General features: G+C 40.6%; 1 protein-coding gene across 8 annotated transcripts in view; it reads right to left on the bottom strand.

Moving 5' to 3' along the window:
- The window catches only part of ENTPD4 (ectonucleoside triphosphate diphosphohydrolase 4), a 30,199-nt gene extending 16,014 nt beyond the window's left edge, over positions 1-14,185 (bottom strand). Inside the window, exons 1-5 of one of the 8 annotated variants that reach the window (XM_058287855.2) lie at positions 13,962-14,185; positions 7,512-7,604; positions 5,872-6,069; positions 5,135-5,340; positions 495-645 (exon numbers count right to left, since the gene is read on the bottom strand). In XM_058287855.2, coding sequence (XP_058143838.1) covers positions 495-645; positions 5,135-5,340; positions 5,872-6,069; positions 7,512-7,519 — 563 coding nt within the window. In that variant the 5' untranslated portion in view covers positions 7,520-7,604; positions 13,962-14,185. The remainder of the gene's footprint in view (positions 1-494; positions 646-5,134; positions 5,341-5,871; positions 6,070-7,511; positions 7,605-13,961) is intronic. The other 7 variants (XM_058287854.1, XM_058287856.1, XM_058287859.1 and 4 more) reach the window with 7 other exon arrangements.
- Between the last annotated feature and the right edge of the window lie 504 nt (positions 14,186-14,689).

Raw genomic sequence — 14,689 nt, 5'->3', positions numbered from 1 at the left:
CATATCAAAGAGTTAATTTGAAAATCAAAGCAGTCTGTTGAAAAGACTATATTTTAGGAAAGAATTTTCAAAAGGATCAAGCTTTTTGAATTAGTGATTCCTAGATGTGAAACCATAAAGGCAAATGTTTCTTAAACTAATGAAATAGATCAGTCTTTTTAAATGACAACTTTATAGTTCACTATGTGTAGTCATAAATGAATACATTAAAAGACATCTGTGGGGAGTGGGGCATATAGGAATTCCCTGTATAGTCTCTGTAACATTTATGTAATCAAAGCATCTTTTAAAAAATAAAAAAAGTGGGAAAAAAAAAAAAAGGTATCTGGTGGGTTCTGGCTAAGGTAACAGTTCTGGTTCCATTCCCCAAATTTGAAGAAAGAATGTTAAATGTCTTCCTTTTCAAATAAAGGAGGAGGACGACGATGACGATGACAACTACAACGATGACAACAACAACAACAACATAGGCCTGCCCTCACGTGGAGGATCACCTTTCAGGAAGAATTCTCATCCCAGCTGTACAGAGAATGTAGAGAGGGGTCTCTTTGTGCTTTGCTCGTGGTACATGCTCTGCAGCAAAGTTCAAAAGTGGAAAAATGTAATCACTGACTTTCTCTGGAGAGGTAGCAAATTCTGAAATGCCTAAGAAAAAAGGATACTTCAGTTAACAAGGAGCAATTTTAGCTCACAAGGCATATTTCTTCATGTTGCTAATCTGAGAGAAATACAAGTTATATACCATACTCCCTTAGTGTGTTTCCCTGTCCCTCTGGCAACTATTTCTATAATCTCTTCCTTAAATGTTGATGGTACTATAACCAAGGGTTAAGTATTAACAAATAGTTATGATTACAAAATTATATAGATGCCTATATGTTATAAAATAGTAAAAGGTTAATATCTGAAAATGCGGAAACTGGCTGAAGTTAGCCTAGACCTGCTATTGTGATGGTCATTTTAAACAGGACTCACCCGTTTATGGTTACTCTAGACTTAGGCTCACCCTTGTGTACACTTACTATTGTGATGATAACCACACCACCCTCCTGTTTAATATTCATATGAAAAACCTTGTGACTGACCCCTACTTTGTACTTTCCTATCCAAAAACCTTGATCTCTGATGTTTCTAACTTTGCAACTCGCCCTGGCTTGGGGCTCATCCCCATCCTGTTCAGTCCCTTAATGTTCATTAATGAAGGAACCTGTGTCCAGCTCCACACCCCAATTATTCATTAGCACACCAATGTTTTAAAATATTAGAATTTCTGCAGATCTGGGAGGCATTTTGGGCCATTAGGCCACTGAGCTCCTTGTTTGCACAATCAATAAAACTTTCTCTCTTTCAAACCCCAGTGTCTCAAGAATTGGCTATTAAGGCACATCAGGAGAAAAGAATTTGTTTTTGCTTGGTATCAGTACTAAGTATTCAGTCCTATGCCCTCTTCTTCTCAGACATCAAAAAGCTCAGAACTGACTAAGCATCTAAAGGGACAGGAACTTGGGATCGACTGCAAATAAGGTCACGCCCCCCCCCACACACACAGGAAGCAGACTTGGCTCAACAGAGTGTCTGGCTACCACATGGGAGGTCCACAGTTCAAACCCAGGACCTCCTTGACCCATGCGGAGCTGGTCCATGCGCAGTGCTGATGCACGCAGTGCCATGCAGAGGTGCCCCCCACATAGGGGAGCCCCACGCACAAGGAGTGCGCCTCGTAAGGAGAGCCACCCAGCGGGAAAGAAAGTCCAGTCTGCCCAGGAGTGGCGCCGCACACACGGAGAGCTGATGCAGCAAGATGATGCAACAAAAGGAGACATAGATTCCTGTGCCGCTGACAAGAATAGAAGTGGACACAGAAGAACACACAGCGAATGGACAAAGAGAGCAGACAACTGGGGGAGGGGGCTGGGAAGGGGAGAGAAATAAAAAAATTAAAAAAAAAAAAAGATCACCCCCGACCTCATGAAACATAGTTCCACTTCCTTTAGACAAGTTCACTCACTTCCACAGCTGCCATCACCACGTATATGTATATGCTCTCGAAATCTTACAAGGAACCACCCAGATCTCTTTCCCAACTTCCATATCAGTACGTGGTTAACTGTCACCTGCCATGTGGTTGTTCTCACAGGCACCCCAAACTCAACATACTTAAATCTGAACTCAACTTCCACTAGCAACTTGCTCTTACTCGGTACCTACTTAAGTAACCACCATCATTAGCCCCCGATTGCCCACATGAGTATCCTCGATAAAAATTCCTCTCCCTCACACAGAGAAGTTCTGGGTTGCAAAGATTACCTTTTCTTGGTTCACTTGTCATCCCTACTGGATACCACCATCTTCTGCCAGACTTCTGCAACACCTCCCAGCCTCCAATTACGGTCATCCCCTACTCTTCCTACCTAATGGCATCTCTTCCCAGTTTAAAATCCTTTGGTGGCTCTTCAAGGCCTTCTGGAGAAAGTTCAACTCTAGATTAGTAGACCTTGCTGCACACCCACCTCAATCTAATCTCTTCCCATGCTCCTCCCATCCAGTCTTAGGCTATACTGAACTAACATTCCTGTACTGCATTTCTAACTGCCTTAGGACCTTTGCACCTCTGCCAGGAATCATTTTCTCTTTGTCTACCTCCCTATCCAATCTCAGCCCCTTTCACTTGGCTCATTCCTGTTCATCTTTTGGGCTACTTCCTCCATAGAAATCTTCTCTAATGGAACCATGAAGATGATTTAAGTACTTCTCGTAAGTGTTCATCACATTCCATGCATACCTCTACCCTCTAGTTTTAACACTCATTATATCACATCTAAATTACCTATTCAACTTGACTGTTGAATTGCATCTGGAAGTTTCTGGAAGGCACAAACTGCATCTTTTTCAGATTTATATTTCCAGCACCTAACAGTGTCTAAAAACAGTAGTGCTTAATAAATATTTGTTGAATGAATATATAATGAGTGAATACTTCCAGCTATCACTTAGCTTAGCAAGACATATAATATCAAAAACAAAGGGGGCTTTAGAAGTTAAAAATTGGGAAGCGGACTTAGCCCAGTGGTTGGGGCGTCCGTCCATCACATGGGAGGTCCGCGGTTTGAACATGGGGCCTCCTTGACCTGTGTGGAGCTGGCCCATGCGCGGTGCTGATGAGCGCAAGTGCCCTGCCACCCACGTAAGGGAACCCCATGCGCGGGGAGTGCGCCCTGTGGGGAGAGCCACCCAGTGGGAGAGAAGGTGCAGCCTGCCTAAGAATGGTGCCGCCCACACGGAGGGCTGACACAACAAGATGACGCAACAGAAAAGAGACACAGATTCCCGGTGCCACTGATAAGGATAGAAGCGGTCACAGAAGAACATACAGCAAATGGACACAAAGAGCAGACAACTGGGGGGGTGGGGAGGTGAGAGAAATAAATAAAAAATAAATCTTAAAAAAAAAAAAAAAAGTAAAAAATTCCTTATTTCATTGATTAGGAAATTGTGACCCAGAAAGATAAAGTGATTTGTCAAAGAAATCACCAGAAAATGGACTAAAATTCAGGTCTTTTGACTTCACATACAGTGCTATTTCAGTGGATACAATGGCCTAAGCTAGCTAATACCTGTTCAGTAGGGAAATTCCTGGAGCCTTCCTGTAATGCCCTACAACAGAGTCCATCGTTCAGAACAGAAAATGCTATAAAAAAGGTCTTTTTTATTTCCATTTCAAACACTTCATGTAGAGTCAGAGAGACCCATGTGTCCCACTATGTTAAGTCTGATTTTAATGAGATTTTGGTATATGCAGTGGGATAATGCTGTGGCTGTGCTTTGTTTTTAAAAGTACAACTCTGAGACATCTGGTAGTGAAACCACAGCACATGAAATACAAAGGTCCAGAATTTTCTGAATGCTTTAGAGTGCTCTTTAGTTTCATTTTTTAGTATTTTGGTAATTTATTTGATAAAAATTACTTTAAAATTTAAAATGTTTGTAGGTTAGAGATACATAAAAATACTTAAAAATTAAAGGGGTAGGAAAATAACTAAAAATCAAAAGTCATTCACTAAGACATAAAAAACCAATTTTCATCTATGGAAATAAATTCTACTATCAAAATAATGTTTGTACAAAGACTTAGATTAGATTCCCTCTCTTTAATCTGAAAAATGAGCTAGAGATTTTGATATTCCTGAGTAATATGTTGCACAAACATCAAAGAATAATCAACTTGCTGATTAAGGAATCAGGGCTTTAATCATTCAATGAGGAATGAGTAAGACTCTAATGGTGGGATGTTGTTAGGAACGCTTTTATGAGCAAAGGTATTTTAACATGTTAAAACTGAATATCTTTCTTACTTACATTTTTGAAATGGGGATAATAAAAGTGCTATATCTCTATGAAGATCTATAATCCACTGTTATAAATCAGTGAGTATCAATTATTAAGACATACAGGGCCTGTTTCAAGGTACTTCTGACATTTTACATTCCTAATGCTCCTGAAAGGAGCAAGCTGCCCATGGAAAGAGTGCAGACACAGAAAAAGACTGAGAACCACTGTCTAATGTGGAAGGCAAATTCCAATTTTTACATATTACATGGCTTACAAACTGTGGTATCTTTAAAACCTGGACATAATTATACCAGCTCTTCTAGTTCTATAGTCACCCTTAATAAATAACTTAGATGATTAGAAATATATTTGAGCAGCAATTTTTAAAAATGACAACCATATCAATGTAATAGAGTATAGATTTTCAAGAATTATTGGAAATTACTTTGTCATTAAGAATAGAGACCAATGGCTACCAAATAGGAAAACAAAACAAAACAAAACAAAAAACCTTCATAATTAATGGCAAATCCAAGTGGATATCATAAGTAAGGCACTTTGATTAAATGCTGTAGGAGGCAAAAAGAAAGACAATAGTTTTTGGATGTTTTATGAAGGTTTTAGTAATCTTGTGGAAGATGGGCAGACAAGGGAAAAAGAAAGTGAAGCAAGGAGACCCATTAGGTCCTAGGATAAGCTTTGGGTTGGGGTGATGGCGTGAGAAGAAAAAATGAAATATGTGAAAGATATCAGAGAATAAAAGCACAGAATGTGGCTACCAAACAGATAGCTATCATTCACATACCAGGTTTTATTTTCATAACCACTGGCTTTCGGTTTTTATCCCTCATTTGTCTAATATCCAACAAATCATGAGGATTGCCATTATGCCTTGGCCAGCAATAGACAAATATTCGAGACCCACTGCTACCACAGTCCACCACAATACCGTAGTTCACACTGGGATTATTGGTGTCCGTGGCTTCTATGTCAGTAACTCGTGCCAAGTACCTTGTTTAGAAAAACAAACACTTTTATTTAGACAGAATATATCCTAAACTAACAGAGAATATATAATAAACAAACACCATGTCAGTGATTTCTAAGCTGTGCAATAACATCCACTATAACATTTTTACAATTGTCAAATAGAGTCAGAAAACAAAACAAGCCATGATAAATTCTAAATCAGATACACACTAATTATTTCTCTAAAAAAGTTGAAACAAGTTCTGAAAAGCAAAACTCTGTATGTATTTCCAAACTAACAATATTAACTCAAAAATCAGTTTAAAAGGAATTACAGGAGAAACTATGTTTAAATAATTATTTCAGGGTCTTTCATGATGTGGATTTGGTGGTTGGCAGTTAGCCAGTTTTAGAGTTTAATTTTGCATGCCACACTGCACTCAGTACAGAACAGTAGAACACATCTCCTACATCAACATGCTCCTTAAATTCAACCCTAACCCCAAATGTCTTGAAGCCATTAAATGGAGGTGTACATCCCTTCTGGAAAACATTTTTTTTTTTACCTCTTACCTTTGAAATTTCTTGTCTCTGGATAACCACCCATATTTATTTCGGATTATAATAACAGAAAAGTACAAAAGTGAAACAGTGGTAGCCAGGATGCTGATGACAATAATTTGGCGTAGATTGGTATTCAGAATTCGAGGACACCCCAATGGAGAGATGCTAAAATGCCAGGAAGCAGGAAAAAGACAGGAGAGGCTGATCCTGAAATGCCAAAAAAGAGAGATTTTAAAGCAATCTGCTCCAAAGAAGTCCCTCACCTAAAGTGACCCCATAGTAAGATATTCTGCTTGAGCTACCATTTTTTTCCCTGCCTATAGGTATCTGTATACCAGCGTCTTCCACATTTCTATTTTGCTACAGGAGCAATTATTATAAAGTTCTATGAATGAGAATCGAGTCCCGATGGTTTAGAACACATATGTGTTTTCCCTTTTTGTGAGAGCACTATGTAGATTTTTTTCATGTGATAAAACTTTTTTTTAAAAAGAGAATTCATACAGCCATCGATTATATCGAATCACTTCAGTATGCTTTTCTTTCTGCTTAAACTGGAATACACCATGATGAGGATGATAATGCCAAATAAGATTGTTGGCTCATCATTGAGGGTACAGATATATATGAAACCATTCGACAGTTTACTGAATGCAAAGCAAGATAAAGCGTCTTTGCCTTCATTGCACAAAATGAAGCAGAAGCCCATGGAGGTGCAGATTTTTATTTGTACCCTTCTTTGTTCCAAAAATGATTAGAGATAGTTTACAAGAGTACATTCAATAAGGTAAGTATATAACTCCATAACGCAATCAAGTTTAAGTATGATGAAACCAAAAGGAAATTTAGTGCATTATCCTGCAAATCTGGCTAAGTTTCCTTGTGGCCAAAATTCTTTAGATTAGAACCAGATTAATAATTCAGGAAGAGTAAGATTTTCTTAACACTCACTTCCAAAGCTAATTTCTCCCAGATGACCATTCCAAATAATGGGAGAAAACAGGATCTTCTACAATATCTCCAAATCAAAGTCAATTAATGAACTTTGTACATCCAGGGTTTTAGAAATAATTCTATGATACATTTTTGAAAGTAAACAGGAACTTTTCTTCTCAATTTTTGTGAGGAATGAAAGCCTCATTCTGGAACTATTAGGTTTAAGTAAGCTTCACTGCATATAGATTGGATCACATTATTTTACAGTTAATTTCGAAACTCCGCCCTTTCAAGAAAGACTAAAATACCTCATTGAAGGGGGAGGTATCCTACTGTCCCAACAGAAATTTCCAATTATAGTTTCTAGTCTCCTTTTGGGTTTCTGGACCACTCTATGGAATTCAGCATCCCCTGCCCCACACCTCCAAGGTTTACAGACAGTTACCATGTGCTTACTCAAACCCCCTCTCAGACCTCTGCATACATGCTCTTTACCATAAACTCCATGAATCCCTGTAAAATCCACCTTGCATTACCACTTTCTGCAACAGGAGCCCCATTGGGCCCTGGAAGAATAAAACAGTTAAACAGTGTGGCACAACTTTTAAAACTTTTTCCTTGGGATTTAGACTGTTTTTTTATTCTCAAAGCCTGTTTCTACAGTGCCAAAATCTCAGGTTTTACAGTGCCAGGGATTGTGCACCGTCACTCACCTTCCCATACTGACAGGTCAGTAAATGTTCTGGAAGTCAGTTCTTCTCACACAATTACAGAAACAATGAGGTCCTCATAGAGTTAGAGCCCTCCTATTCCAGGAAGTGAGAAAAATAAAAAACATGACACAATCAAAGAAAACTACGTTCTTGTTCAAATGCTTACTTAAATCCAACAACACATAATCAGGCATATGATCCTGGCACTGAAACTGTTGGGTTTACAGTGAGTAACATACTCCAAAGTTAATTTCATGCTATTAGAGATAAAGGACTAAAGCAAAAGAGATGGTAATAGTCTGGCACTAGTTAATGCTCACTACCTTAAAATATCTCAGTGACCCCAAAATATCAGGTCATCAAAAAAGTCTTAAATATGTTATGGTACTGAATGTTAAGGAAGATGTGAGATGGCCATGGGAAACAGGCAGAATGACTAAGTGAATGGGAACTTAAAATATCCATTCATTTGATAAATATCTACTGGACTTCCCTTTTGCAAACAAAGTACCTTGCAAGGGACTATGTCCCTAGTTATTTGTCTGTTGCTTTTACCATTATTGTCCTCCTCCAGCCCACAGATCTCAAATCTCAGAGAAGACCCGGGTTATGGGGGCTGGATGAGGGGTAGGGCTATAGTCAGGCCTTCCTTCCAATCTGCTAGATTCAAAGGACGTCTTTTAGCCTTTATCTTTCTTGATCTCCTGGTACTTCTTCACCTCTTCCAGGCTTCTAAAGGCAGCTGTTGTCTTGGCTAGTCTGCTTCTTAGCTCTTAAACAACAGCTTCTCAGAATCCTTCAAGTCTCATTCTTCTCTGCCGAACACTTCTATATTTATCTTCCCCAGGGTTTTTTCTGTCTTGGTTCCATTCTCTTTAACTCTACTCACTCTTCTTGATCAATCTCTTTTACTGCTTCAATGATCAGATAATTTTCTTTTTCCACCATAGGCTTTACTTCTGAGATATTGATACATTATCTTCAATTGCCTACTAGTTATCTCCATCTGAACATCTCACAGAACCACACAAAATTTTCTAAAACTGAACTCTTAAACTGCATCTCTTACTTCTTTTTCTCGCTAGTAGTCCCTATCTCTATTCCACCACTCTGCTGGAGCCAGAAACCAGGGTAATAGGCCTGGTCCTTATCTCCTCTATCAGCTTCCATCTCTAATCTCTTACCCATTCCTTCTAACTCTTTGTCCTTAACTGATCTAAAATTCCATCTCTTCTTTATCACTTCTGCCTGGGAACAGGTTCTTATCTCTTGCTTAGTCTGTCAGAACAGAAGTCAAACTGGTATCCTCCTGCAATTTCAATCCAGTGGCTCTCCAATTCTTCACCCACCACACTTAGGCACAGATTCATTTTCTGTCAAGAATCACAGGACATATTTGAAGTTGCTATATTGTCCCTTCCCCCCAGTCCTGGGTCCAAGGCCATGTCACTCTTGTACTCAAAACATCCCAATGGCTCCCATCTCCCTTAAAGCAAAGATCAAACTCCTTTCTATGACCTAGGAAGTCCTACAGAATCTGGTCACCAGTTTCCACTCAGACCTCACCCTCTATTACTCTCCTCTTTTTCACTCCATTCCAGCCACACTGGTAGCCTGTCTTCAAACTTGCCAGACACTTTCTAGTGCTTGCTCCCTCTGCTTGGAAATAATCTGAATGGCTTACTTTCTCATTTCCTTCAGGTCTTTACTGCAATGTCACCTCAGCAAGCCCTTTCCTGGCCACCAATCTATAATTACAAGCGCTCTCCACTACCCATCTCCCTTCCCTGATATGTTTTCTTAGCATCTATTCATTTAATAAATACTTATATACAAGCACTTTACAAATATTCATCTATTTCTCATAAAAACCTATGAGGTAGATCCTATTACCATACCATTTTAGAGATGAGGCAGAGAGGTTAAATAACTTGCCCAAGGTCACACAGCTAAGAAAACACAGAGCTGGGATTCAAAACTACAGTCCAGCTTCAGAATCCACATTCTTAGTCATGATGCTATGCTGCCCTTGTCCTCTAACATATTGTGTGCATGTGCTTGCATTTCCCTTATTATTTGTCTCCTCCCCAGAATGCAAACCCCACCAGCAGCTTAAGTGTATCTCTTTAGCTGGCTGTCGCAGGCCCAGTGGCACAGCACCAGAACAGTGTCTGGCAAGAAGTCATGTTCCAGAGTTCTGAACCCCCCAAAAAATCTCTACATTAGGGGGATCTTTCCAAAACAAACAGGAATCATGACTCCACCCTCACCCCCACTCTCAACTTTTCTCTCTCACTCAGGATACAGGAGTTCCCTCGTGATGTAGTCCTGTACTGTTAATAGGGTGGCTACTTGCCACTTGTGACAATTTAAAATTACTTAAAATGAAATAAAAAATTCCATTCCTCAGCTGCACTAGCCATATTTCAAGTGATTTAAAGGTCTAAAACACTGACATATATATACTATAAAACGTACAATGCACTTCAAGATATGAAACATTGATATCATGGCAGAAAGTTCCTTTTGGGCAGCACTGATCTAGTCCCTGGTCTCTCTGTCTGGTCTCACCCTCTGACAGAACTCTGCGTTCCCTGGGTTCCAGCCACACTAAACACAAGCTGCAGAACACTGACACGCCCCATGTTCCTCTGTATGTTTCTAATGAACTCTCTCTTGTGTGTCCCTCTGTGGGCATTCTTACATGTTCTTCAAGGCACAAGTCAAACATGATTCTTCTATAAGGACTTCCTTAATTGTCCTATCCCCAGAATATCTGCTCATCATAGTGGTGGGCTATACTCTTCACAATCAAGAAATCCATCCCTTGGGAATATTAAAGTAAATTTCCTAAAAAATGTAAAAGGATATTCATCATAGTATTATTTATAAATAGTAAGACACTGTTGCCAAACTAAATGTCCATTATAGGGGGTGGGTTAAATTAAATATGATACATTCATGCAATGGAATACAATGTAACTGATGATGCAGATCTGCATTTACAGACATGGAAAGATATCCAAGATATATTAAGGAAAAAATTTCACATGCATTGGGGAAAAAAAGATGGAAAGATACCAAACGTTAACAGTGATTAGTTTTCTTTGGGAAGTTAGATTATGGATAATATTTATTTTCTTCACTAGGTTCGCCCATATTTTTCAAAGGGTATATATTAATTTTATCATCAGAACAAACAACAGAACTATTTTTAACAAGCTACCTTTGAGGATAGCTTGTTTCCAGTACCAAAACCTCTTCTTGATACACTGACAAAGCCTATCTTAAAAACTCATGACATAGGAATCCCGATCTGAACATTTAAAAAAAAAACAATGATAATTATGTGATAGCTGACCAAGAATAAAGAGAAATGAAAGTTTTACTTAATAGCTTACAGTCACAGTTAAAGGTAAATTATATCCTTAGTGGAAGAAAAGTCCTTAATGATTCAATGATCAGTACTATGCAAGGTGATATGAGGGTTACAGGAAGAGTAAGAACACCTGACTCCATATTTCAAAGACTTTGCAGTTTGCTGGAGGGAAAATACTAATATCCAGGAAGTAATCAAGAAGGTCAGAAAGACCATATATATAAATAATGTTTATTTAATCTGGTGTTTGTCTTAGGACTTTTCTCTTTGAGATATGTGAGGACTTCTATAAAAATAGATATCTTAGTAAGTTATAAAATTTGTGTTTAAAAGCAGAGAGAAAGAACAGCTTAAAAACTGCTGAAGTAATTGCTTTCATTTAGGACAAAAGTATGGCCGATTATTGCCCAGCAGTCAACAATATGGTAATTTGATCTCAAATATAAACTCCAATTACACCGCTAAGAATCTTGGCACTAGCACTTAGGAAGGCAAACTCTTGGTACTACTATAAAATCACAACTGATCAGACTCAAAGAGCTAGAACTTTGATTAAGAAAAAGTTAGATGACATGAAAGGTGCTTCAAAAGTGAATGATAGGAATATCAAAGGATTACAAGAGGACCTTGAAAAGTTTAAGAAGCCCACTAACATTTAGGCAAAATTTGTAAAAAGTAATTCCTTTTATGAGAGTGAGTCCAACGTGAAGTGAAGGATTCTCTGTGGCAGTATCACTCAGCTGTGAAAACAAGTTATTTTAAAACATACCTGAGTCATTCTTGTTTTAAGAATGCATTGAGTTGCATTTATGATCTCTCTTTTCTTCAGTATTTACTTTTAAATTCTACTTTTTTTTTTTTGAGGTACCAGGGTAGAGGATTGAACCCCAGATTTTGTATGTGAGAAGCCAGTGCTCAACCACTGAGCCATATGGGCTCCCAAGTTAGGTTTTCATTTGTTTCCTTGATGTTTTTTGTTTGTTTGTTTTTAGCAGGCACCAGGGACCAAAGCTAGGACGTCACATGTGAGAAGCCGGAACTCAATTGCTTGAGCCACATCTGCTCCCAAATTTTACTTTTCAATATCAAGTTCTAATCAAATCTCTTCTTACCTCTTGCTATTCATTTGCAAAATTCTGGTTACCATTTTAAGTAGTCTTTTTTTTTGGTTACATATTTCCTACATCACTTCTGCCATCTCCCAAATCTGTCTGTGACTCTGACCTTAGCCTTTCCTCAAGGTCCAGCTCCACCTCCTGCACTTACTGAAACCCTGTCACTGCAAATTCAAGATCTAAATCTGGGGTCATGATCTTTTAACTCATTTATCACTATCCAAATTCTCCACATCTAAGAAAGGTATCACCATTGGTCAGGTTTGTCTCATTCTCAACTTTGAGCCCCACTTTCCTTTCCCTTCCCACATTCTATCACTCACCAAGTCCTGTCAATTCTTCCAAAATCTAAGAGTGACTGCAGCAGCCATCACCTCAAGACAGATGTCTCGGTAGGTATTCCACCTTCTGTCTTCATTAGGGTCAACACCAACTTCCCTGCGTGGTACCTGAAACTTTCCCTCATTGGTCCCACCTTATCTCACCAGCCTGTTCTCTCACCACTCCTAGACAACGTCCAGCCTGCTCTAAAGAAGCAGGTCTCCCTCCCTCCCACACAAGCTGTTCTCACTCGTGCTTTGTTTAATCTTTACTGATGCCACTTCCTCCTAAACTAAAAATATCCTGCTCTCAATATTGTACTTCTTTCCAGGTAAAGGTCAATATTTTTCTTTGCCAAGACTTAACTTAGTCTACATCTTAATGTTTTCCCACACTCTGAATTTTCTCCTTATCTGTGTGCAGTGTCTTCTAAATAAACACAATGAATAAATATGTGGAGAATATAAATCCTTAGATCAACTTTCAGTTTTTTTCCTTTTTTCTATATATTCAAGGGCAGAGATCATACATTTCCTGTTAGGGACAGAAAATGAAGTCACTGATTCAATATGCAACAAAGGGTGTAAATCACTGTTTAAGTAAACACAGAAATAAACTACGTATACAAATTAGTATGCCATTTATAATTCTGATAAAGTGTCAAGAGGATTAACAAACCTGATATAAAGACAAGGTCGTATCATATATATGATAACCCAAAGAATCTGATTCTTTTAGCCCTCTCCAAGGCTGGACAATTAGGTATTTCATTATACAAAGTAGAACACACTAAAGACTGCAATGTGAAATTAAACTGGGGATTTGCAACTTTAAGAATTATTTAATTATCTCCAGTTCACCTTGTAGCATATTAGTTCCTGAGTTAAAAAGCAGGTCTTTTCTTTCCTAGACAGTGACAAATGTCATTCTCGGAAAATGCTCTGCACCAGGTTCATCTAACTGGGGCTTGGGAACCTCTGCTGCTCTGGAACATGTTCTCGAGAATGAAAGAACTGTTCCTTTAAAAGGAATCCATACATAATTCAAGTTTGAGAAACACTTCTTTGCGCTGTCACGTTATTGCACAATTTGCTTCACTTTTCCAGGGAGAAATCTAAGGTAAGCAACTTGGTAAAATCAGACCAAAGTAAACATGACGCTGAACGTGTATAAATGATGAGAGAGCAGGCGAGACTCACTGGGTCCTCGGTGCAGCATCCCCTCTCCCTTGCCAGGTCCCCTTCCTAGTATACCACACTTGTGAGTGGTCACCAAAGGGCCACAGCATGACTGCCAAGGTTTCTCCTGCAGCGGGCTGGGGGAGAGCACCTGCCAGGCCGGGTCACTGTGGCTGACTGCGGGGGCGCCCGGACTTGCCCGCGCCACTGCAGCCAACTCCTGCGGTCGGGGTGGTGAGCCGGGCGCAGCGGCGCGGCACGACCACGCGGGAACGCCGCCCCAGACTCGGGGAAGGGTTCCCGGGTGAATCCTCGGCGCCCAGAGCCGAGGGGGCTCGTCCCACGGCCGGCTCCTCGCCCCGCCGCGCCCCCAGCCCACAACTCCAACCGTCCCCGCCGAGGCCGGCCGTTTCGGCAGCTCGCCCCTCCCCTCCTTGGCGCCGGGGGCCAGCCTCACCTGCTCGGCTGCGCCCCGCTCGGCGGCCGAGGCTCCAGGGAGCTGAGGCCCGCGTACCGGGGGCATCCCGGCCCCCGCGGCTGGGCAGCGGAGGCGGCGGCGCGGGCCGAGCTTCCGGACTCTCGACTCCTTTCCGAGAGCCGCACCTCCGCCCGGCCCCCGCGGCTGTCGCGTCACCGTCCGCGCCCGGAGCGCGCACGCTGCCCGGCGGGAGGGTGCACGTTGGCACGGGGCGGGGCCTGGGCCGCGTAGATAGGCGTGCCTAGCGCGGGGCTTGGGCGCGTAGCCTCCCCCCACCCCCGCTCTCTGGACCGCTCTGGGCTGGGAATGTGGAATGTAAAAAGAGGTTCCCCGGGAGTACTTCTTAAGGTGGTGTGGTTACCGCCCATCGCCCATCTACCCTGTCTGGTGGTTGGCCTGATGTTGGTAACTGTACTCAATCTGCCTTTGACACCGCAGTTTATCGTGCCTTTGTGCTTCTAAGAATTATGGAAACAGCCCTGGAACATTTTTGCTCAAATCTTGAAATTTGACAATTTTATTTTACAATTTTGTCCGTAGCTGTCCGTGTTTCCCCGATGGGGAAGCTAAGGCTCAAATTCATTCAGTGATTCTCAAGAGCCACACAGTGTACCTAAGTAAAAGGTAGAGCCAGGATTTAGTCCTTGCCAAAATTTGCATCTATTAAAGCTTATTGTGAGAAGATATTTCCCCCCACCCTCAATATA

This window comes from Dasypus novemcinctus, chromosome 25 (genome assembly GCF_030445035.2).
Source record: "Dasypus novemcinctus isolate mDasNov1 chromosome 25, mDasNov1.1.hap2, whole genome shotgun sequence".
Taxonomy (NCBI): domain Eukaryota; kingdom Metazoa; phylum Chordata; class Mammalia; order Cingulata; family Dasypodidae; genus Dasypus; species Dasypus novemcinctus.
This window is presented reverse-complemented; position numbering and strand designations above follow the sequence as displayed.